The sequence below is a fragment of the Lemur catta genome, chromosome 4, assembly GCF_020740605.2.
Source record: "Lemur catta isolate mLemCat1 chromosome 4, mLemCat1.pri, whole genome shotgun sequence".
In the NCBI taxonomy this organism is placed as follows: Eukaryota; Metazoa; Chordata; class Mammalia; order Primates; family Lemuridae; genus Lemur; species Lemur catta.
The window spans coordinates 86,677,266-86,700,526 of NC_059131.1; the positions used below are offsets into that span (position 1 = coordinate 86,677,266).

Consider the following 23,261-nt stretch of genomic DNA (forward strand, 5'->3'; position numbering starts at 1 on the left):
GATACATCAGGTACCATCAAGAGGAAAAAATACCAAACGGCTGGCTCATCACTTAAGTTAGGGCGGCTTCATTACCAAGCTCACGTCTGTTGAGAATGACATCTTTTTGAATCACCTTTAGACAAGCACTTTCGTTTTTCCTTTTCTGTTTTGTGTTTTTTGTTGTTGTTGTTGTTGTTGTTGCTGTTGTTTTGTTTTGCTTTAAACTCGTGGGTTCATCCATTAAAAACATTAGACATTCCTCATCACCCTAAAACACAATTTGCTGTTGTCCAGGATTTTACTTGCCTCATAATTATACAAATCACCAAGAGGGAGATGGCAAAGCATTTCCTCTGGAAGGGCCCATTTTCTTTCTGTCGCTGGTGCATTTTTCCACCACATCTGTTACAGCAACGACACATACAAAAGAAATACCCCACCACAGGCATCAGGATGACAAAGAGCAGTCCCAGGAGAGCGTATATAACAATCCCGATCTCATAGTTGAGGACCTGCAATTCAAACACAAGAAACAGCACATACTGTAACACGAAATAATAAGTAGAACGTTTCACAGTGTACGTGTTTCATTTTTTTAGCCTATTTGCCACCGTGAGTTGAATCTTAATGTGTATGGGTGTGTGTGTATATATATGTATTCCCTCCCCTCTCCATTTTGAAGCTCCTTCTTGAAACAGAGGAAGCAGAAAATTTAGTTATTAGAACCTGGGACCAAGTGGTTACTATCTTCCCTTCAACCCCCAGTAAGATGTCCAAATGCAGGGCCAAGCTGCAAATGGGTTAATTTCAACTCCAAAGGTATTTTGTTTGTATTTAAGTGATTTAGTAAGTCTTGGCAGGAGTTGCTTGCATAACAAATAATCTGCATTAAGGTGTTTACACCAGAAAGGTAGGACAAGTAGAAGTTATTAAAGATTCAAAGCAGTTTGGATTGGATGGCAAAAAAATCTGGAATATATCTAAATTTAGAAAAAAGGCTCACACTCGCTGAGTCAGGAATGTTAAACACAGGCCACTCATGGAGTTTCTCCATCAATACACTGGGAACAATAATATGTACCTTGTCAGGTCACTGTGAAAATCAGAAGTAATGTGTGATTAGAGATACTGTGCCAAACAAAAGTACCAGGCACTTAACAAATGGCATTGCTCATGCCATGACCTGGTTGGCATATCCCAGTGAAGTATGGGGCTCCACAGCTCGTATCTCAGACAGCTCCTAAGTTCCTGGGAACCAGCACAATTTCCAGATACAATCGTATAACCTAAACATATTTTCATAATCACTGCTGGCTTCATTCTAGAATAAATGGAAATTAATGCAACTGGATGAGGAAACTCGATCCCATGCCAATCCATGCGTGCAGTTATTCACGTTGCTAAAGAATGGCAGAAAATTACAGGTTGGCAGTTTGCAACTAAATGGACAGGCTAGATGGCCATGGATTCTGAAGGCACCCTGAGCAAAGGAAAACAAAACACAAGTCTTGTTCCCAGGAGCAAACAAGATGCCTTGGAAGAGAGCACTGAAATTGGAGCCAGAAGACCTGCTTTACATCCCAGCAGGGGACTTCAGTTCCGTAAACTGGAAGGTGTCACATTTAATTTCATAAGCATATCGTGAGGGACAGATAATGAAATGACTGAATGTGAAAACAACTAGCCAAGTGCCCAGAACATAGTATATATTCAATAAATAGTAGTTAACTCTGTGAGCAAACATTCAAGACTATTAAGTCTGGTGTACATGGCACTTGAATATTATCTACTTCAATATTAAAATTAAAATGCTAAAATAAAAAAAAAGTGGCTGAATTTTGCTGTATTCATCAAGTATATGCTCATGCTGAAGCTAACTGCCCCCCCATCCTGTGTCGATAAAGAGACATTATTAGGTGACTCTTTAACCCTTTCTTGATGACTAACACCATTGGCTAGTTAAGAAACCAGCCCAGGCATTCCAAACTTTTACATATTTTTCTATCATTTTCCAGCCAATATTCTAAATTATTTACTATTTTAAAGGAATATTAAATCCTTTCTGAATCCCAGAAGACACTAAACCCAAACTCAGGAGAGAAGGCATATTGAAATGCTTTAAATACACTAATTTTAGCTCCAAATGCAAGTTTCATATTTTATACACAGCCTTTCCAATGTTACTGAATAAATATCAGACACTATCAGAAACAAGATATGTCATTTCAAGAGTTCATTTCTAGGCTGAAGTCTAGCCAAGGTCTGGCAGCACCTAAATTGTTTTCTGATACACCAAGATCTTGGAGTGCTTTGTAGATTATATTGAAGACCAAGATTTAAATGTACAGAGCTGTGTCGCTTAAAAGATTAAAGATTATGGCAAAAACTAAGATGAAACACCATCGCAACAGTGAAGAACAGAAAGGCTGCTCGCTGGCTTTAGACAAAGAGTAACTTAAAACAGCAGACAAGGACTTTACCTTTAGAGCCAAGATTATATTTTCTGACTGTAGAGGTCAATGCAGGTGAGGAGTTTGATTTTGGCAGAGGCAGCATGCATTAAGAAAATGGACAGAAAAAGGCACATGAGTGATCAAACACAACCCAGAACATTAATATCCTATGCAGAGAAAATCAAGAGCTAGAAGGATAGACACAAGAAAGAAATATAAAACTTGAGTGTGCTTTACAGAAACTGTTTTGAGTAGAGTCAAGTTCTAGAATTTACATTTACATTCTATTTGTATTTCATGGAAGGTTCTTTTTGTTTTGTTTTGTTTTGTTTTTGGAGACCGAGTCTCGCTCTGCTTCCAGGGATAGTGCAGTGGTGTCATCGTAACCCACTGCAACCTCTAGCTCCTGAGCTTAAGCGATCCTCCAGCCTCGGCTTCCCAGAGTGCTAGGATCACAGGCATGAGCCACCAAGCCCAGCCATGAAAGGTTCTTAATCAGTATGCTAATCAGAACTAGGAGAATTAGAGGGGAAGTTACAAATGCTTACTTAACACACTAACCATGTGATCTTCATAAAATAGAGAACGAGCCAAGAACCCCAGAGCCCACGAGAATATTTTCCAGAGTGTCCTTCCTAAAATGAAAATCTGATGGTGTCATTCCCTTGCTTAATAGTGTTCAGTGGATTCCTGCCATTTTTAATCCAGACTTCTCAGTGTGGTCCTACGTTACCTAATCCTGGTTTTAGGTCCCCAGGTCTCTTGACTGCTCTTGACTATTCTAGGCCCCAGAAAGCACCATGTGCTCTCTTCCCTTCCTCACTCTGGCTCTCCCATGCTGCCTCCTTGCCCTGACAAAACTCAAGTCTAAGCATAGGTGCTGTCTCCTCCTGGAAGTCTGGGTTTGCTGTACCTCCCTCTTTCCTGCCCTATACTTACCCTCTGACCCATGCAAACAAAAATAAAATCCTAAGCCCCCCAACTGACTGAACAGAGCTCCCCTCTTGACCAAGGGGACCCTGAAGGAACCTTAAAACTGAGTTCCCAGCCACAGTGGGATGGGAGGTTGAACACACCTCATTATACTTCCTCCCTTGCTATCAGGCTTTTGTTCCTGAGGGCTAAACAGAAACTAATCTCACAATCTACTCCTCCCTACTTGTGGTTTCGACACCACAATTAACCAGGATTCTTTCCAGATAAGAGACCACCAACCATGGAGTGGTTTTCACCGGTCTATAGAGCATGTGCAGAGAGGGTTTTCATGTCTTTGCTTCACCTTTTGACATAAGAGGACTGCCATGTTCTGAACATGGACCTTATAGAGGGGTATAAAGCTCAATTGTGCATGTGCGTATTTCTCCTTTCATAAATATTCTTGACTCCTATAGTTTATTAAATATGTACATTTGGGCATCCCGCTTAGTATAAATTCCTATTCCCATTGTTTCTGCCTTGAAGCACGTGTTCCTGGCTTGCTTCTGGCCAAGGGCTTGGCTTTCCAGCCTGCCAGGATGGTCACCCACAGGCTGCAACCCTTTATGAGAAACAAAGCTCTCCTTTCCAAATTATGACCCTCATTATTTCTTCAGCTGACACACACTTAAAGTAATTGGATCCCAGGTGACCATCTCCTTTGCCATGCCGTAATCCAGGGGGCAAGAACCATGACTGCTCTGCTCACCATTCTCTCTCGAGCACCCAGCATGGGCCCTGGCCTATGACAGTCACCCAATCAAAATCAGATCAGTTGAGGAACTGAGGGAATGGGAGCTGGCACCTTAGAGCAGTGATTCCTAGACAGCGGTCCAGAGACTGGGCAGTCAGTGATGAGGACAGACCAACCCACAGTGGAGCGAGAGAAATAAACCAACTGCAGTGAGTTTTCCATAAAGCTAAATTTGCTCAAATTATAAGACTGGCCATTTTTGGTGATGCATGTATGAAGGGCGACAAAGTTGTTATTGCTACAGTTGATTTTAAATGTCCTTATGTGGCAAAATAAAATTAGGTGGCTTCGTGTCATTCTCTAGATCACTTTTTTGAAATTTGCTTGTCCAGGAAATCCGAAAGTTTGGAAACTATTGCCTTAGTTATAACAACGTTTGTAATATTAATCACTTTTAAGTGAGGCATCCAAAATGCTGGGGCTTGGGGGGCAGTTCAGATATACATGCCCCTGGGTCACATGGGCATCATGAACAATCCTGGCCTCCATTCCTGGATGAGGGACCATGGGCATCCTCCAAGTGTGTGTTAAAAATACTGACTTCTGGGCTCCTCCCCTAGAGCAGCAGTCAGATTTCGGGAAGACCAGTAATCTGTCTAGGGTGATGGTTACAGTTAGGCAAGTTTGGGAAACCTGTCCTTACTTGGCTACAAAGAGGGATTGTTTTGGGCTGTGGCCAGGGCAAAACCACCTATAAACTATAACAATCAGCTGATTCTTTTGTGTTTAATTTCTCCCCCTACCCTATGGGTCAGCCTGCTCTGATACATCTGATGTTTAGTAGGGTAAAAACAACCACCTCCGTGGAGCTAGGTGTATTTTCACTATTTCCCTTTCCATTCTGATTGTCATACAGGTATGAGTTTATTATCTGTGTGATGCAGAGTTTGAATCCTGGCTCTACCTCTTAGTATCCATGATTCTCTACTCGTTGCCGCCCATATGATCACCTGAGGAGCTTTTAAAAAATACTAATAAGCAGCCAACCCTAACCAGCTACATGAGAATCTTTGGGGAAGGGGCCTAGGCGTTGCTGGCATTGTTATCCCGAGCTTCAGTAACCTTACGGACAGGATGAGAATAAGCACAGACCATACCCTATGGGGTTACTGTGAGGACTACATGAGAAAACAGCAGTAAGTAACATAATTTGTGCATTATTCTGTTCTAAGCGCTTTCCATGTACTATTTAATGTATGTTAAGTGGGCTGATACACATAAAGTATTCAGACCAGTGTCTGCCGGAGTAATACTCAGAGCATGCTAGTGTTATTCTCATCCCTGAGCTCCACTGAGGCTCAGGCAATGGCTCCTGGTCATGTGATGTCTTGCAATGCACTCGATCTAAGTGCCGAGGTCCCTAGAATGTACTTTCCTCCTGCACAAAGGAGAGTGTGCGTTCTTACTGGCAGTGTGTCACCTGGCGGGAAACAAGTAGCTAAGTCACTTACATCTCTTGCAGACATGCAGGTGGGATCCACACATCACAAACCCCTAGTATGATGACCTGATATTTACTATGTGCCAAGTCCATGTCCAATGACTGTTAGTGCTAGTGAGGTCGTTAACAGCAGCAGGGATGAGTCCCACACCCCGCACCTGCCCCCAGAGAAAGTGTCAGATAAGGGAAAGGATGTAACTGAGGAATGAAATGAATGGGGAAGAGACAAACCAGCTAAATCTAGACGGGAGTCAAGTGGGAACTAATCCAGGAAACTGTGACAAGGAAACTCAGGTTCCTACTAACAGTGACGTGCAGAAATGACAAAGACACAGGCCGTGGGGGCTGCTGGGAGAACTGCCTTCTTGAAAAGCTGTCTACAGGTGTGGGTGGCACTTACGGGTTATCGGTGGGAAGGGATTATAAATTAGTTACCCAAATTGCCCCAAACCAGGCATTCTGTGACAGTAGGAATTGTGTCTTTTATTTAATTGAGCAGCCACCGCTGGACCAGGGCCAGGCTGCAAGGCTTTCTCTGCAGAGCCCCTGCGTGAGCATGTGAGGGAGGTGACACTGTGTTGTTTCCCCTCATGTGCAGTCAGCCAGGATGTGGGGAATCTAGGAAGCGGCTCACCCACATGCCATGGTCCCCAAGAGAATGTAGTCAGGCACTTTGCAATACAGGCTGTGTGTGGCATGGCTTGTTTTTGTATCTTGGCACGCGGTGGGCATACAATAAACTAGATGGATAAATGAGTGGCCCATGGCACCTCCACCTTAACACTTCCGGTGCACAGACTATTCCTGTGAAGACCAGATGAGCTAACACTTGTAAACCACGTAGAAGGACGCCTGGAACATAGCATGTGCTATACAAATGCTACAGCTGTCATCCCTGTTTTAGGAAACGAGGGTTAGAGTTGGTTCTCAGAATCTATAGCTTCATCTTCCAGTCCTCATTTTCCTCCTGGGTCCCTAATTCCAAGTCTTATTCCCTTGGATTTGTCCTCACCCAGTACTTCACTGTCCTGCCTCTGGAATCTATCACAGGTTCTCTGACGTCAAAGGCTTGGGATAGACATGCTTGAACGGCCCAATCTGCATTCAGTCCCAGTACTGCTTTTATAGCAAAGTGGTGATTCAGTCACATCGGACTAGAGGTAACTTGGGATGGGACCATTTCTGCCCAGGGATAATTCCCCACTATAATAGCTTGCAGCTTAATATGTAAAATGTACAGCTCTAAGGCTGTCACACTCTTTGCACACAGCTGAACATACTCAGATGAGAGCTGTTTCTTCAAGTTGTTCATGTAGGGACTACAGCACAGTGACCTAGAATGAGCCTAATTTTTGTTGGTGGTGTGTTCATCAGTTCACAGTTGGACTGGTTTGGGTACAAATCCCAGCTCTGCCATTTAGCCGCCATGTGACCTCAGGCAAGCTCCTTAGCCTCTGAGCGCAGGATTTTCTTGCATCTACAATGGTAGAAAAACTTCCTCATTGTGAGGATCAGAAACAATACAAAGCTCCTAATCCAGTGTTTGGCACATGGCAGACGAGCAAACAGACAGGAAGAGGACACAGTTTGAGAACATGCTTTAGGGAGCAATGGAGAGGCTTTGCGTTTTGAATGTTTTCAGGTAAGACTAAGGTTTTATTTCTTGTTTAAGTGTCAGCTACACTGTGGAGTCTTTGCTGATTTCCTGAGTGCAAGGACACTCTCCCCCTGCATAATGTTCACAGTCCTTTGTCAGAACTTCCCGTGTCCATCTTGCATTCCGGTTACCGCTCTTAGTCTGCTCAGGCTGCCACGACAAAGTACGACAGATTGGGTGGCTTCAGCAGACATTTATTTTCTCACAATTCTGAAGGCTGGAAAATTCCAGGTCAAGGTGTCATACGGGCTGCTGATACGGCTTCCCTCTGCAGCTTGTCGATGGTCACCTTCCTGCTGTGTCTTCCCATGGTCTTCCCTGGGTGACTGTGTCCTCATTTCCCCTTCTTGTAAGGACACTGGTCATATTGGATTACGGCCCACACTAGTAAACTCATTTTAACTTAAATCACCTCTTTAAAGATTCTATGCCCAAATACAGTCACATTCAGAGGTACTGGGGGTTAGGGCTTTAGCATATAAATTGTGGACATCCCAGGTAACATCCATGCGCACGTCTTATCACTTGGCCTCTCTTTCACTGAGTTCTTGGAGGGAAGGCCGTGCTTTGCATCTTTGTACCCCTACGTTGCCTTGCTCCTAATAGGTACTCCACAAATACCAGTTAAATGAACATAATCATGCAAAAGAGAAAGTGTCAAAGCAACGTCAGGGAGAAGAAGGGGCCCAAAGACCTTAAAGTACTACTTTTAATTTGCAGCCAAAGTGCAGAAAGGCGCCAGTTCTGTGAAAAAGTCTCCTCTCCCTCCCAGAGTCAGGGCCACCCTCAGGAACAAAAGGTTGCGCTCGCTTTGGCAGCACATGCACTAAAATTGGAACAATACAGAGAAGATTAGGATGGCTGCTGTGCAAAGATGACACACAAATTCGTGAAGCATTCCATATTTTTAATAAATAAATAAAAGAAAGGAAAGGAACAAAAGGTCTGCGCTCCTGGATGCTTCTGCACCCCCTCGGGAAGAAGTTCACTGAAAGGGGCCCCAGTGATAAGGGCACGGGCTCAGCTGCCCCGGCTCCCTGGCCACCAGAGGGCTCACCAGAAGAGGAAACCCAGAGCTTGTGCAACGGGAGCTGGACAGTTCCGTGGGACTGCAGGCAGGGGGCACTGGCCAGCATAAAGAGGTTGCTGGTGCCCGCCTGTGTCCCCAGGGTCTCCACCATCCCAGTGTGATCCTCGTACTTCTAACTCCTAGCATCTTCAACTCTGTGCTTGGAGGCTTATTCCAGATCCATGGAAGGTCAGAAGTACCAGGAACTTTGCACCATCCCCGCACCCCAAGCAGCCCTCTGTCAGGGCCTCTGAGGTCTTGCTGTATAGACTGCTCCGAGCTCTCACCCTTCCCGGGGGATGCTGGTGCTTTGCCTGGTTCCTGCAGCTCCTCTACAGGAGGAAGCTTCGTTGCCCCCTGCGCAGGTGGTGTAATGGCACCTCCTTTATAATAGGCTGCCTTTCCCACTTCCCAGCCAGTGTTCTCTGCACCTCCCAAATAAATGACTCGCCCTGGAGTCCTTGGCTCAGGGTCTACTTCAGGGAGAATCGGATCTAACACGCCAGCATTTATCAGACTAAATCCAGTCCGAAAGCTCCCCTGCAAAGGTGCCCTGGCTTCTCTGGTGTCTTTGCTTAACTTAACCCCTCTTCTTTGGATAACTGTAGGAAGCATGGTCCAATGGCACATCTAGGGTAGGATTCATTCACTTCACTCACATGGGCTCTGTTTTTGCATGCTCTTTCCACGTCACCCTCACCCCGGTGCTTTTTATCCATTTGCAAAAGCAAGGAGAGGAACTCAGAAGCCAGGTTCATAAACTAAGGTTATAGCAGTTCCTAAGCCAAGCACAAAGGAGTTGTCCAACTAAGACCCTGCTGGGAACAGCTCCAGCTTGGAGCCACCTCAGGGTCTCAGGACCTCGTCCTCCAAGGCCTGAGTTTGACTGGAGCACTGCCCCCTGCTCCACCCATTCCTTGGCAGAACTAGTTGGCATTCAGGCCCGGCTGCTAAAGGCATGCTAATTTTGAATGTATTAATAAGTATAAGAGCAACTGTCATTTTATTCTGCCAGGGATGCAGGCCCGACACGCAATCACGTTTGGGAGCTATAAATGAAATCAGTGGCACTGAAGAATGAAAATGCTTTCCACAGCCCTAGGGACAGCTGTGAGCACCAGGGAACAGCTCGTTCATCATCTTCCGTGTAGTCTTCCCTGTTGCTGGATGCAACCGGCCTTTAGATAAGGCTTTCTTCTTGAGTATCATGTCGTTGCAAATGAAGAATCTGATGGCCATTTGTAACTACAGTCTCTTAGGGAACCATTCACTGGGCAAGAGTTAACTGCCCTTCCCTCCACTGGGAACCCGAGCATTCGGATTTGTTGTGTTGGCGAGTAAAAATGCTCACCTGGACATCTTCTTATGGTTGTCCTGGGAACCACCTTCACACCAGGGAAGGAGAGAACATAGTGCCTTACCCTGCAGGACTGAGAACCTGACAGATTTGCATTTTTATTATCTGACGTTCAGTGCAATAAACTTTTGTCTGTTTGTTTCATGGGCAACCTACACTCATAACAAACCAAAATCAAAAGAACCTTCTTCTGCTCAGGTAGTCAGTCACAGAAGCAAACGGGTGAGTGAAGTGGCAGCACCATGGGTTTTTAGCAGAGAAACGCAAGGTGCCTTGATTCTTTATGAAAATACCGTCCCCTCACCTTAGTGAGGCATTCAAGGCCCTCTCACAATCGGGCCTCAACTCACCTTCCTTCCTTTCCCTCCGACCAGGGGCTTGATGGTTTCTGAAGCCTGGAAGATGAGCACAGCACCCGCCCCCCCACCCGCTCCAGCCCTCTGAGTACCCTTGTTACAACGAGCCCCAGGGTTGCCTTCTTTTGGGAGAGCTTCTGGTCAGAATTCACCATTTTTATTTACATTCCTCTGCATGTTACTTACAGATCTACTTATTTCTTTCTTCTCCTTCTTTGAATCATTAGGTGCTGTCCCTGCCATCTGGCTCCTAGCCCTGGAGACCAAGGGCTACGTGCCTCATCCTCACCTCCCTCCCAATTCTAGCCAAGGATGCTCACAGAGCAGGTGCTCGATAAACCTTGTTCAAATGGGAGGCTACTTTGTAACAGACTATCTATTCCAACAGAGTACACAGTCACTGTTTCTAGGGAATTTCAAATAATTCTATTAGTTAGGGGGTTCTGTCCCATTAGCTTAAAAAGGTAGCATAACATTTCCTTTTTAAGAAACTTTAGTTTTTAAATGACATACAGCTTGAAAGGTTTTCTTCAAATGCTACTTTCGAAATTTCTGCTGTATTTCAAAAGGGATCCATAAGGTGGTTCTATATTCCATAAAAGTTCTTGTCAAAAAAGGTTACTAAAATTACAGATTAAATAACCAGTTGTTTAAAGATTTACTTTTGAGTTATCAAAAATTTTTCTCATACTTTGCATTTTTAATAACAAATACATCAATAAAAAATTACCTTATCAAAATTAATTGAGGGCTCAAACGACTTCTGTATAACTTTTGCAAGAATATCTGAAAAAAAAGAAGCCAAAATATAGCAAAAATTATTTTTCCAGTAAACATATATATTTATTTTAAAAGAGGTCTATATGTGCTTACAAATTATTATACCCATATTTTTAATGTTATTCTTATACTTTTATTTTTATTTTGTAATGTAGGTAAATAATTGAATTAATGAGCCTCTAGCCAGAGGCAAAGAATAGATGACAATTTTTTTTTTTTTTTGAAGACAGAGTCTCGCACTGTTGCCCAGACTAGAGTGTCATGGCATCTGCCTAGCTCACAGCAACCTAGAACTCCTGGGCTCAAGTGATCCTCCTGCCTCAGCCTTCTGAGTAGCTGGGACCACCGGCGCAATGCTATGACTGTGCCTGTCACCCCCGAAGGGTACTACTAGTGGGCAAAAGAAACCCCATGGTGAATTCTTTTTCAAAGCAAAGAAATTCAGATTTACACACAGGAAAACAAAGCAAGCCACTCTCCCACAGGGCTTTCTGCAAAACAACTTCCCTCCTGTCCAGCGCAGGGAGACACGCACTGTTTAAAGACTCTGCTGCAGGAGCAGGGCTGTGTGATAGGAAGATAATGAGAGCCACTTTGGCAATTTTAACTTTGCTAGTAGCCACCTTCTAAAAAGTGAAAAGAAACAAGTGATCAATTAATTTATTTTAAATTAGTTTTAGTAATATGTTTTATTTATGCTGCTATATCCAAAGTACTATCATTTTAACATGTAGTCAATATACAATTGATGGGACATTTTGTAGTCCCAAATTCTTACTAAGTGTTCAAAATCTCATGTGTACCTTACACTTCACTTCAGTGCATCTGGGTTACGATCAGCTACAATCCAAGTGTTCAGTGGCCACAGGGTGCTCGTGGCCTCTGTGAGAAACAGCACAGGTTTGGAGGCAGCGGTTCCCCTGGCCCACGCCCATCCTGGAGCGATTCCGCTTCACCCACCGTGGCAAAGACTCTATCCACTCCTTTATTCTCCCCACTCCTTGCATGCATTGTCATAAGAGAAACGCAAAATGAACATCCTTTATGCCCAGAACCACAATATCCCAGAAATGCCTGTAGTATACGTCCAAGCATCTCTATATGTGAGGCCCTGGCCTTACCATTCTACAGCTCACACCTCACTTGGGAATTCACACTGGGAAATTCTATCTCAGTTCTAACATGCCCACTGCTGGTGAGAATGTTGACCCGACTGTGGTCCATCTCAGAAATCATGTGGAAGAACCAGGGTCCCACCCCTGGGCTCCCTGGCTGGGTGGTTTACAAGTGTTACGTGCATTCTGCTGCTCCACAATCCTTTGTCTAAGTGTGCAAGCTTATAAAGCCTTCGGGTGGAAACCACTTCAACCTCAGATCTGCATCCACAGCAGCGCCAGGGCTCCATAACGGAGTGTGGTATTGATGCTGTCTAAACACAACGCCACTCTACCAAAAGGGCCTGGCTTCCACTCCAGCGATCAGATGGGCACCCTGAATTCTGCAACTAGTTCCTTGTATTGCCTGGGGAGCTAAGTCCCCATCAGAATGAGGGTGATGCATAGCCCCAACCAGCAACCATGGAAGCTAGAAAACCTCAGTTTGCCCAGATGCTTGCCAGAGATGACCATGTCATGCCCAATACCAGTTCTGATGGTTTCCAAATGAACAGATTTTACCCTAACATTTCTCATCCTGTTTACCTCTTTCTTTTCAGCTCTGATAAGGAGTACATAGCCCCGTGTGTGTTATAAAATCAAGTAAGCCAAGATAGCAGCCTGTGTTTGTTACAAGTGTGCTGTTTACTTAAACCTGACCCAGTCTTCTGGGTCATTCAATGATAGACAACCAACCTGCCCATGGTGTGCCAGGCAATGTGATACATGACAGGAGGGGATAAGCTCTAGACCCCACCTTTGAGGAATCGGTCTTACCCTGCCCCTCAGGTGTACAGGGATAACAGTGACCACCTCGTGGGTCCTGAACCAATGCAGGGAACCATGGAGGCAGAGCCCACGAGGCACTTAGCACTGTACCAGACACCCTGAAGAGAAGCCAGTGAGTTCTTCCTGCCCTAAACTCAGGGCACCTTTGTCACACAGAGATACATTTTCCACTATATCAACTTCATGCTCTTTTCCACAACATAATAGTTGCCTCTTGAGATATAACAGTGGGAAGGAAAGACTTCAGCTAGTGGATGGGAGCTGGGTGCAGTGGCTCACACCTGTAATCCCAGCACTTTGGGAGGCCAAGGTGGGGAGGATCACTTGAGGGTAGGAGTTGGAGACCAGCCTGGGCAACATAGCAAGATTCTGTCTCTACAAAACATAAAAAATACATTAGCCAAGCACAGTGGCATGCACCTGTAGTCCCAGCTACCTGGGAGACGGGGAGGATTGCTAGAGCCCAGGAGCTCAAGGCTGAAGTGAGCTATGATCCCAACACTGAACTCCAGCCTGGGTGATAGAGTAAGAGCCTATCTAAAAAACAAACAAACAAACAAAACTAGTGGAAGAGGGAATTATTTTCATGGCAAAAGACTGTTTCTCAGTATCTGGTCTTATGGAGTCATGTACTAGACCCCCAAAAAAGGGTCTCTGTGGATCTCCTCAGGATAATGGTGACTGTCAGCATCTCTCCATTCACCTCCTAGACAGATCTTTCAATGTCTTCTGGCCTGGGAGTTGCTTTAAATTTCATGTGATGATGTAAATCAAGAAACACAGCAAGCAGCAAGGGGCTAATTCTGCCCTCGTGTGTTAGTGAGACCATCAAGTTAAAAGGTAGTTTGGTTTTGTTTTATCTTAGTCAAAACTCATCTTGACTAAGATATTTCTGTTCTATAAGTCTCTTCTTTTAATACACATGTAGGTTCTGGCCCAAGCTGGGCCTAATGAAATTCCACCCTTGTAATGCTCTCTTGTAAAGTGGATAGACAATGTAAAAATTCCTTATGTTTGCAGTTGATTTATCAGACTTGTGCCAAGCTAAAGTGCTCTTGGAAAGATTTCGCTGATAATATCTGTAAGCCGGCCCTATTGGACATTTGTGTTTACTTGGAAATGTGATTAATTAGGAGCATAAACAGTGTTAAATGCCTGTGAAGAGACCATAGAGGCCCTCTTTTGCTTTTAGACCACTGTCTTAAATACACACAGCTTGGGGTCTTGCACAGGGCCTTGCGCTAAGAAGGATTTAATCTGTTAACTCATGCATTAAATGAATGCCGATCAAAGCAAGAGTTTTGTTTTTTGTTTTTTGTTTTTTTTTTTGAGACAAGTCTTACTCTGTCACCTGGGCTAGAGTGCCGTGGCGTCAGGCTAGCTCACAGCAACCTCAAACTCCTGGGCTCAAGCAATCCTCCTGCCTCAGCCTCCCAGAGTGCTAGGATTACAGGCGTGAACCATTGTGCCCGGCCTAGAGATTATGTATATTTTCTTACAACTATTAGTTTATTAGTTTTACATATAGAATAAAATGATATTCAAATTCAATTTAGAGATGCATAAAAACTTGGTCTGTACATGTATAAATTTAGTAAATTAAATACCAATTAAAACACAATTGTAATTGTTTCTTTCTAGGTGCACAAGACTTTCTCTGCAGGCACTTACAGATAAATTTAACAACTTGCCCTTGTCTAGACCAAATCCCTGAGGGGATAAGGGGCAGTAGACAAACCAAGTGGAACTCTTGCTGCGTCCGGATGAAGTACACATCTAGAAAGTTAAACAGAGTTAACTCCTTGGATGTGCTGGCATCACACAGGGGTGGAAGATCAAGAGGCATTTTGCCCCATGCAAAGTAGTGTTCAGCCCAGTGCCTGGTATGTAACACACCAGCACAGACGTGCTAGCACCTTTCACCTCTACTCTGGGATCACACAGCCCTCAACGCTCTGCTCTTCCCCCTGAGGCCCTAGCTAGTGATGCAGAATTCAAGTTCTCAGCTGTATCCATGTGTTGCTGCTTCTTCCTTTGGCCACTGCTTGACTATTCCCCAGGCCCCTTGCAGTAAGGAGAGACCACGGGACTTGCGTTCTGGCCGGTGGAATGTAGACAGACATGCACACACACCGCTTCCAGGCTTGGCTTCTGAAACCTCCCAAAAGACCCTTCCCATTTTCCCTGTTTATCCAACTCCCAGCCAAATATGGAGGGTCCAGTGGAGAATTCTGAAGTCCAAGGGGATGGCAGAAACATTAGGTAGAACAAGCCAGCGTCCCCAGACCTCCCCACCCAACTCACTGCAACCTCTACATTGGACTCAGCAGTGACCGATCAACATTTTGTACTGAGACAAAATGTTTGTACTGGGCTTGTTGGTTACAGCAAATGGTGTTACTTACCCTAACTAAAATACACCTTACCTAATTAAGACCCCTGACATCTTCTTGCTGCATGCCTCCTCTGCCTGTAGCCTATTCTGCCAGCTTTGACCAAACAAAGAATGAGAAAAAAGTCTCATTTTTCTCAGGAGAGGGTATGCACACACACGACACATACAGGTGATGCCTACAGATCAGCACTAATGTACACTGAGATTTTAAAAGACATCTTCATTCAAAGATCTGGATTCCTATATTCATAAAAGAGAATGCAAGAAAAGGTATTTGAATCCATAAAAATCACTACAAAATACCGTACAGTATGGCTTCCAGGAAACACTCATTCTGCCTGCTTCTCACCCGTTGACTACAAAGCTTGGATAATCACCCATAGGCCTGACATATGTCCATGCACTTTGCAAAAGCTTCTCCACCAACCGAATTGTCCTAACCTACAAAACACATGTTCATAACTGGTTTAAACCACTGATTCAAGGAGGTCTATACTGCCAAAATATTTAAGGAAAATGTTCCCAGGTAAACAGTGTTGTCCTGGGAAAGGTGTATCAAATAGGCGTTAAGGCTAAATCGGCTTGAGATCTTGGTACCATCTCCAAGAGTTATGTGCACAGATGGCAGTCAGATGGGTGTGGGGCATTAGCTTCCAGGTCCAGGCCACTCTTTCTGGAGGTGAATGCAGATTTAACTCAAGACGCAGAGCCAGTTGGTGAAAATATAAACATGTATGTGGTTTGTGTGTGGCTACCCGCACTTTCTCCAGAGCTTCCCTATGGACGGGATCTTCAACCACAAGCAGAGGAAATTCACTGCAGTTAGTTCGTCTTCCTTCACTGGCGTAGGCTTGCTGGGTTTTGTTTTTATGCTTTAGAACCTCTTGATTCAGATTTCTAAAAGGAAAATCTGTCTTCTCACAACAGTAAAATACCTTGTGACTTTAAACAAACTGAGAAATCTCTGGTTATTTGGATAGTTTGACTTAGTTTACCTTTTATCAAGAAAAAAAATATTTAAGGAGCCAACTTGTTGCATGAAAATATTTAAATCTGCATTGAATCAGCATAGTAGATGTGCTCAGTTCTAAAAGCTAATAGGTTAGTTAAAAAAGAAAAAGAGAAGAATCATGTCTTAGACATTTTATTTTAACTTCAGGCATACAAATACACATTCATTTGCCCATCATTTAATGCAAAGCCTGTTACCTCATCTCTAAACCTCTAGCTCAAGGTAGATGAGAATGGCCTCGTCGCTCCCAAAGTCACGATGTCTACACCTAGAGTGGGCACACATGATCACAGACTGCCTCAAGATACAAGGGACCCGGCTCACTGGGTTCTTCAGTGACTGGGATGGGAGAGGGCTGGGCTTTTATCTACGTACTCCTTCCCAAACATTGGAGATAACTGCCTGCGCCTGTCAGGGTTCTCCAGAGAGACAGAACCAATCGGAAACAGAGATCTAAGATATACAGATATAGATATAGAGATTATCCTAAGGATTCATGGGGGCCGGCAAGTCTGCAATCTATAGGGCAGGCTGGAAACTCAGGCAGGTGTATGCCACAGTCTGGGGGCAGGGTTACTTCTTCCATAGGAAACCTCAGTTTTTGCTCTTAAGGCCTTTCAACTGATTGGATGAGGCCCACACACATAACCAAGGGTAATGCCTTTCATTTCATCAACTATTAACAATTGTAGATGCTAACCACATCTACAAAACACTTTAACAGCAACACCCAGATTACTGTTTGATTAAGTCACTGGTTACGATAGCCTGGCCAAGCTGCCACAGAAGACTAACTCTACCCAAGCCAGCCATTGCTCCTGCTGGAACGGTTTTGCCCAGCAGGTGGGTTGGAGCAGAAAATCTCTGAGCAGCCTTGTTTCAGAGTAGGCACAATTCCAGGCAACCTGAGTTCCCCTGACCAAGCAAAAGGCAGCAGCTGGGGCCCATTTAGCATGAGGGCAGGAGAGCACACCTAGTCTCTGAAGACAACTGATCTTGAATGATGACCCTGAACCACCCAGAAAATGTTGGCTCCTGTTGAGTGTGTGCTGAATTAAAAGGCCAGCAAATAAATGTGTTCTGAAAAGATTTCCATCGGAAAGGCCAGAACTAAAGAAGTTTGCCACTTGAAAGATGAAATGTAGCTTCTCAAAAAACACACTTACCAGCCCAGTCTTCCAGCAGCCCTGTCCGGTTAAACGTGTTTGCTATCACTACAATGCGGGGAGAACAATCTGCCCACTCCTGGACTCACATTTCCCCATGGGTGGCACCGGTGAGACTGAGACCAAAGAAGTGATTTGGGGGGACCCAAACAAGGCTACTTCCTCGGGTCCTGGAATTCACCCGATTTCCTGACTGAGCGGATTTCCTTCTGCTGAGCTGAGTCTGTCTGAATTTAGTACCTCAGTGATGGACATTTAACGACCATCTCCTGCTGCAACCAGGATGCAATTTCCAGTTTCTTGGAGCACTTTCATTTAACCCTTGAAATCCTCACGCCAACATGACTAAACTCTTAGGTTTGGCTTTTAATAAAAGGACTGAGGCTTCAGACTTTTAGAAGCCAAGTGGCGTTTATTAGACTTATAAAACATGTCCCCTGCCTCCAAGTACAGAAGAAAGTGCTCTGGAGAGGGAGAGCCCTCTGACCTTTATTTAAATACAATTCAAACACCCTTGGGGTACTTTTTTCCTACATGATAGCTGTCAGCACATGATTTTGTGCAGTCCCTCTCTTTAATCAACTGGCATGCCTTCCCCCTGCAGGACTGACACACATTGGCTTTTGCTAGAATTAACAGTGGCACAAACTCACTCTCTGAGTAAAGAGCTTGGAAAAAATGCCGTGTAGGAAGCTATTCTTATGAAAACACCTGGGACCAGACTGGCCCTTTAGCTTTCTGCCAGCCATGTGCTCACATCATCGGTGGATTATGATTTTATTTTAGGACGTAGCACGTGGTACAGCCCAGCCTGTCACAGGGCAGGTCATGCCCTTCGATCATGTCCAATTCCTTTAGAGGAAGTGGGCACTCAGGTTGCACAAGCCGAAGGGAGGCTTCCAGGTCTCTTGGAGCTCAGCATCCCTGACAAATCTGCCTTGCTGGGAACCCCCACCGCGCGATGGGCTGGGTGCCCTGTGCTGCTGCCCTGGCGAATGCAGAGAGAGCGGGCAAGGACCACCGCCAAAATAGCCAAAGTATTTGTGGAATCCCGTGGCATTTCCTCCCCTGAGACGTTCCTGGAAAGCGTAATTCCGTTTCCAGCCTTTGTCTCTTACTGTTCATGAGAAACAAAATTGGTCTAGAGGATGTTTGAAAGGAATGCGGTTTGAATCACATTTTTGGGTCCGTACCAGGTACACATGCTCTCACAGGCAGGAACCAACTTAACTCCACTGTGTTCTTGTATGTGGCAAAAGGCTCAGCTGTTGACAATGGCTTCCAGGGTCAGAAGGTAGGATTACGCAGTTGAAGGGGGCCTTTTGTTCCCTTGTATATACTTTGAGCTAGCTAGAATATTTTAAAAATATTGAAAATGTTTTAAATAAAATAATTTTATTGATGTCTACTCCCTCCAAAATAAAAGAGACAGTTCTTAATATAATAAAGATAAAAATTCTGGTTCCTGTAAACATAAATCAGATATTACCATATCTTATTTAGGTTATATGTCCTAGAGCCATTTTTACAGTTGAAATACTATGTATATTTCAGCACATAGTATTTGTCATAAAAAACCTACCAACTTCCAGTCATAATCATGTTAAGAGGGATCTGTTCTCCTCAAATTTTTATACATATATTGTTAGAGACAGAAAAACAAGAGATAATGGAATGATAGAAGCAGAAAAACAAGGAGGAAACAGTTAAAGAAAAACAATAAGAAGGAAATAGTTACAGAAAAATAACCAGGGAAAACAGTTATTTCAGTCTTAAAGAATAGGGTAAGTAGACCATGGAACAGTAATCACCAATCAGAAAATAGAAAAACACCATAAATGATGACTGTCCCCATCACACGGATAGAAGAAAGGTATGTCTGCAATCTAACTTTGAAGTTAAGTCTATACCTGGAAAAATCCAGACCCCAAATCCCATGACATATGGTCATAAGTAATTATAACTGACCTTTACATCAACATATACTACTAGCATATAAAAACATAGAAGAAGAAAGGGTCTTCTCCACTCGTGGAGACAGACCTATTTCCCCTTAGGAAATGTACTTTTGCTTTGCACCCTTAAACTTTCCTTACAATAAATTTTTCAGGCATACTTGCTGAGTGTGTGTCATCTCTCTCCAGCCCGTGGGCCAAGGCTTGTGATTCCTCCGAGCCAGGAACCCAAGAACTGGGGAAACACTTCAAAGTCCAGCCATGGACAGGACTGTGACATATGTTATTTATTATTATTATTAATTTTACTGTATATCAGTCCAGTCACAATTCTCTGAGAATTCTCCCCTTTCATTCTAGCTTTCTGACAGTGCGTTAGAGGAAAGGAAGGGAAGAGAGAAGGGAGTGCTTCCCGTGCACCATAAATCACCCACCCAGCTACGGGCTTCAGCAGGTGGCGGCACAGGGAGAGCATGAAAACTGGAATGAGTCAGGACTGGTTCAAGTTCTGGCTCCAGCACTAACTGGTTTGAACATGAGTCAAATTTCAGAAACTCTCTGGGCCTCAATTTCTTCATCCCTAAAATGGAGAGAGAGCAATCACTACCTTGCAAGCTTATCGAAAATACGATGAATGACATACAGCGGCTGCCTGCTGGAATCCTTCCAGCAATCCTGGAAAGGAGGCGCTGCTATCCCCATGCCCAAATGAGGCAGGTGAGGCTCAGGAAGGTTGACGCAGCAGGAGATCCTCAGCTAACAGCTGGCGGGCCGGAAATTCCACTCAGGGTCCCTTTAATGCTGACACCACCGCTCTTTTCCACTATGTTCCCCTGTATGGATTCCGATCCCAGTTCCATCCTTGCCACCTTTGTGCATCAGGAGTGACTTAGTCCATTATTAAATTCTCTGTGCTTCAGTTTCTTCATCTATGAAAAGGGGGGCTATGGTTTGAATGTGTCCCCTCCAAACTTCAGGTGGAAAAACTTCCTGGCCCATGTGATGGTATTAAGAGGTGGCGCCCTTACGAGGTGGTTGGCCAAGAGGACTGCTCCCCCGTGAATGGGTTTAAGGCCCTCACGAAAGGGGCTTCACAGCGTTTGGCTGGTTTGCTCTTCCGCCTTCACCCTGTGAGGACGTATCCCTCATCAGACCCCAAACCTGCCAGCACCTTGATCTTGGACTCCCAGCCTCCAGCACCATGAGAAATTTCTGTTCTTTATAAATTACCCAGTCTCAGGTATTTTGTTATAACAGCACAAGACAGACTAAGACAAGGGTAATAATACCTACCTTACAGGATTTTTCTAATGTAAATAACAGGTGTAAAGCACTTAGAGGAGTACCCGATGTGAAATAAACGCCCCAAAGGCGGGAGCAGTGGCTGTAGCAGCTGTAGTAGTAGGTTATGAATAGATAGTTCTCTGGGCTTTTTAATCCAAGATAAATATTGGCAAAACATCTGTTTGTAGCAGGTAAGAGGGTAAGACCGGGAGATGAGAGATTTTAGTTTTGTTCTGGTTCTCCATTAACTGACCCCATTATATTGAGCAAGTCACTTACCCTCTTTGGGCCTAAGGTTCTTCATATGCATAATATGACGTGGTCAGACTATATTCCCCAAAATGTTGAATAGACACAAATGTGTCCCAGACCCTGTCCTGGGTGCTAAGGATGCAGAGATGACAAGATGCAATCCCTGTTGTTAACAGGCTCACAGCCTACAGGGAAGACAGATAACTAGATAAAATGAAGAAGGTGTGCTGTGCGGGGAGGTGCAGGTACACAAGGTCCAACGTCAGCAGGCCTAGGTGGGGAGTTCTGGGGAGTAAGGAAAGACCCACTAGAACAGAAGATATCTGAGCTGTGTCTTTAAAATGGAGTAGAAATATCCAACTATCAAGTGAAGGGAAGGAACTCCAGGGAGAGGGAACAGCATGTGCAAAGTTACAGAGGCAGGAGATAACATGACAGGTTTAAGGCACTGCAAATAATTGGCACTGCTTAAATAAAAAGTACAAGATGGGAGATGAGGAAAGACAGGCAACTGCATAGTGCTTAAGAGCAGAGAATTCCAGCCCTGTCATTTAGTGGCTGTGTGGGCTTGGGCAGGTGGCCTAACCACTCACTCTGTGCCTGGGTTTCCCCGTCTGTACATGCTAAGCTATTATTATCAATAACATCCTATTGAGTACTGGGGGCCATTAACTAATGATTAGCTCTGAGCTCCCTAACGGCTCTAAATATCCAACACTGTGTGAAATAAAGAAGGCACCTACCATGGGCCAAGCCCTCGCTGAACACAGAATGAGCTGGTTTTATGTCACGAGGTGCTGAGTGTGGGGCTTTGGCCAGAGGCGAAGTGGGACACGTGAGGCTCATCAAGACATGCTTTGGCAGTTCAGACTCCAGACAAGGTTCCTCCTGCTTTGTGACCAACAGCAGCGCCATTGTGGCTGACTGGTCCTGTAGTCAAGATCCAGGGCTCTCTGGACACAAAATGATTTTTCTCCAAGCCAAGCAAGCTGGGACCAGATTTCTGACCCTGGCTTAGTCCAGCATTTTAACAAAGTCTTCCAATTATTCCTCGTGGCAGGGCTGAGAGCAGAGTTAGAAACTCCAAATGAGCTGGGATTAGTCAGAGCCCAGTGCCCTTGCCCAAGATGACTTCCTAGAATCCAGTACAAACACGACATCTTCTAATTTGCTTTGAATCCCTCCTATATAAAGTTCCTTAATGTCAGAAAACAAAGCCCCAAATGAAGAGGGAGTGAAATGCCCAAAGGCTGCTTTCTTTCAATTTAAACGCAAAACAAACCAGCTTCTGTTGGTTCTATATCTATGCTTGTTTATCAGCTATGGGATTGGAAACCCTGCAGCCAGTGCAGAGATGAAAAGGAATGCTTTATGACAGCAGAAGCACCCAGCCTCTCCTCCCCTGCTGTTTGTTTCTAAAGCTCCAGTCTCCAGCCTTATTCACTGCACTCTCACAGAATGCAAAGCCCTGAGCTCTGTTCAGGCTACTCTCAAAATCACCGTCAAGTCCTTGGAAAACACAGAAATATGCAGGTTTCCCCCATCCTGTAACTCGGTATCAGAAGGCTCCTGCTGCAGCAGAAAGCCCACTAACGAACAGAAAAGAAATGGTAGAAATAGAACATCACCATTTAACAACTATGATCGTGATGCTTTACTAAAGCAAGAATAACCTGTGGATGCTAAAAACATTAGGCCGGTGATCGCCGGGGAACTGGGTAGTACATAAAAAAAACCCTGGAAGACACTGCCTTCACCAAATAATCAAACCTCATTCACCAATAATGGCTCAAGTTGACATCATGAGCCTCCTGATGTGATACACTGAGAGGACACATCATTTATGGAGTACCCCTGACAAAAAAATTTAATTTGAATAAAAACTATAAAGAACATTAATGGGAAAAGTTGAGAAATATAAATATGAACTATATAGTTGATAAAAGTGTCATAATAATGTCAAATGTCCTGAGTGTCGTATCTGCATGTGGTTATGCAGGAGAATGACTTACGAGATGCATGCTGAAGTATTTAGTGGTGTGGCAAAATATTAGCAATTAATGAATCTAGGAAGAAGATCAGCAGGCATTCATTTGTACTATTCTTGCAATACTTCTAAAGGTTTGAAGTTATTCAAAATAAAAATTTGGAATGAAAAAACTTCTTGGGCCTCTTTCTATCTTTCTCTTTAATCACTTTCCCTTTTCCAAATTATACTTCCCTGTTAGCCAGTCAACCAATTTTCCTGGTTTATCACACTTAAAATGTTTTGACTCCGTTTTGGAGAGAAGCAATGTTTTATGGCTTCTTTCTTCCTTTTTGTGCTTCTGATTTAAGAGAAGGACAGAAACAGTAAAAAAATCATTGAGAAAATGTGGGTATTAAACTGAATGATGATAATTAATAGTAAAAAAGTAGAATTCTTATTAA

At 44.1% G+C, this 23,261-nt stretch overlaps 1 protein-coding gene and 1 non-coding gene across 9 annotated transcripts in view; one reads left to right on the top strand and one right to left on the bottom strand.

Moving 5' to 3' along the window:
- PROM1 (prominin 1) overlaps window positions 1-23,261 on the bottom strand; it is a 109,897-nt gene that overhangs the window by 59,624 nt on the left and 27,012 nt on the right. For 7 of the 8 annotated variants that reach the window (XM_045550405.1, XM_045550406.1, XM_045550409.1 and 4 more), the window contains exons 3-4: window positions 10,775-10,830; window positions 289-494 (exon numbers count right to left, since the gene is read on the bottom strand). In XM_045550405.1, coding sequence (XP_045406361.1) covers window positions 289-494; window positions 10,775-10,830 — 262 coding nt within the window. Of the gene's footprint in view, window positions 1-288; window positions 495-2,462; window positions 2,490-10,774; window positions 10,831-23,261 lie in introns of all 8 variants that reach the window. The other variant, XM_045550412.1, reaches the window with a different exon arrangement.
- LOC123637565 lies at window positions 8,065-8,171 on the top strand. Its single transcript, XR_006734933.1, has one exon. It is a non-coding gene; the product is annotated as a U6 spliceosomal RNA (small nuclear RNA).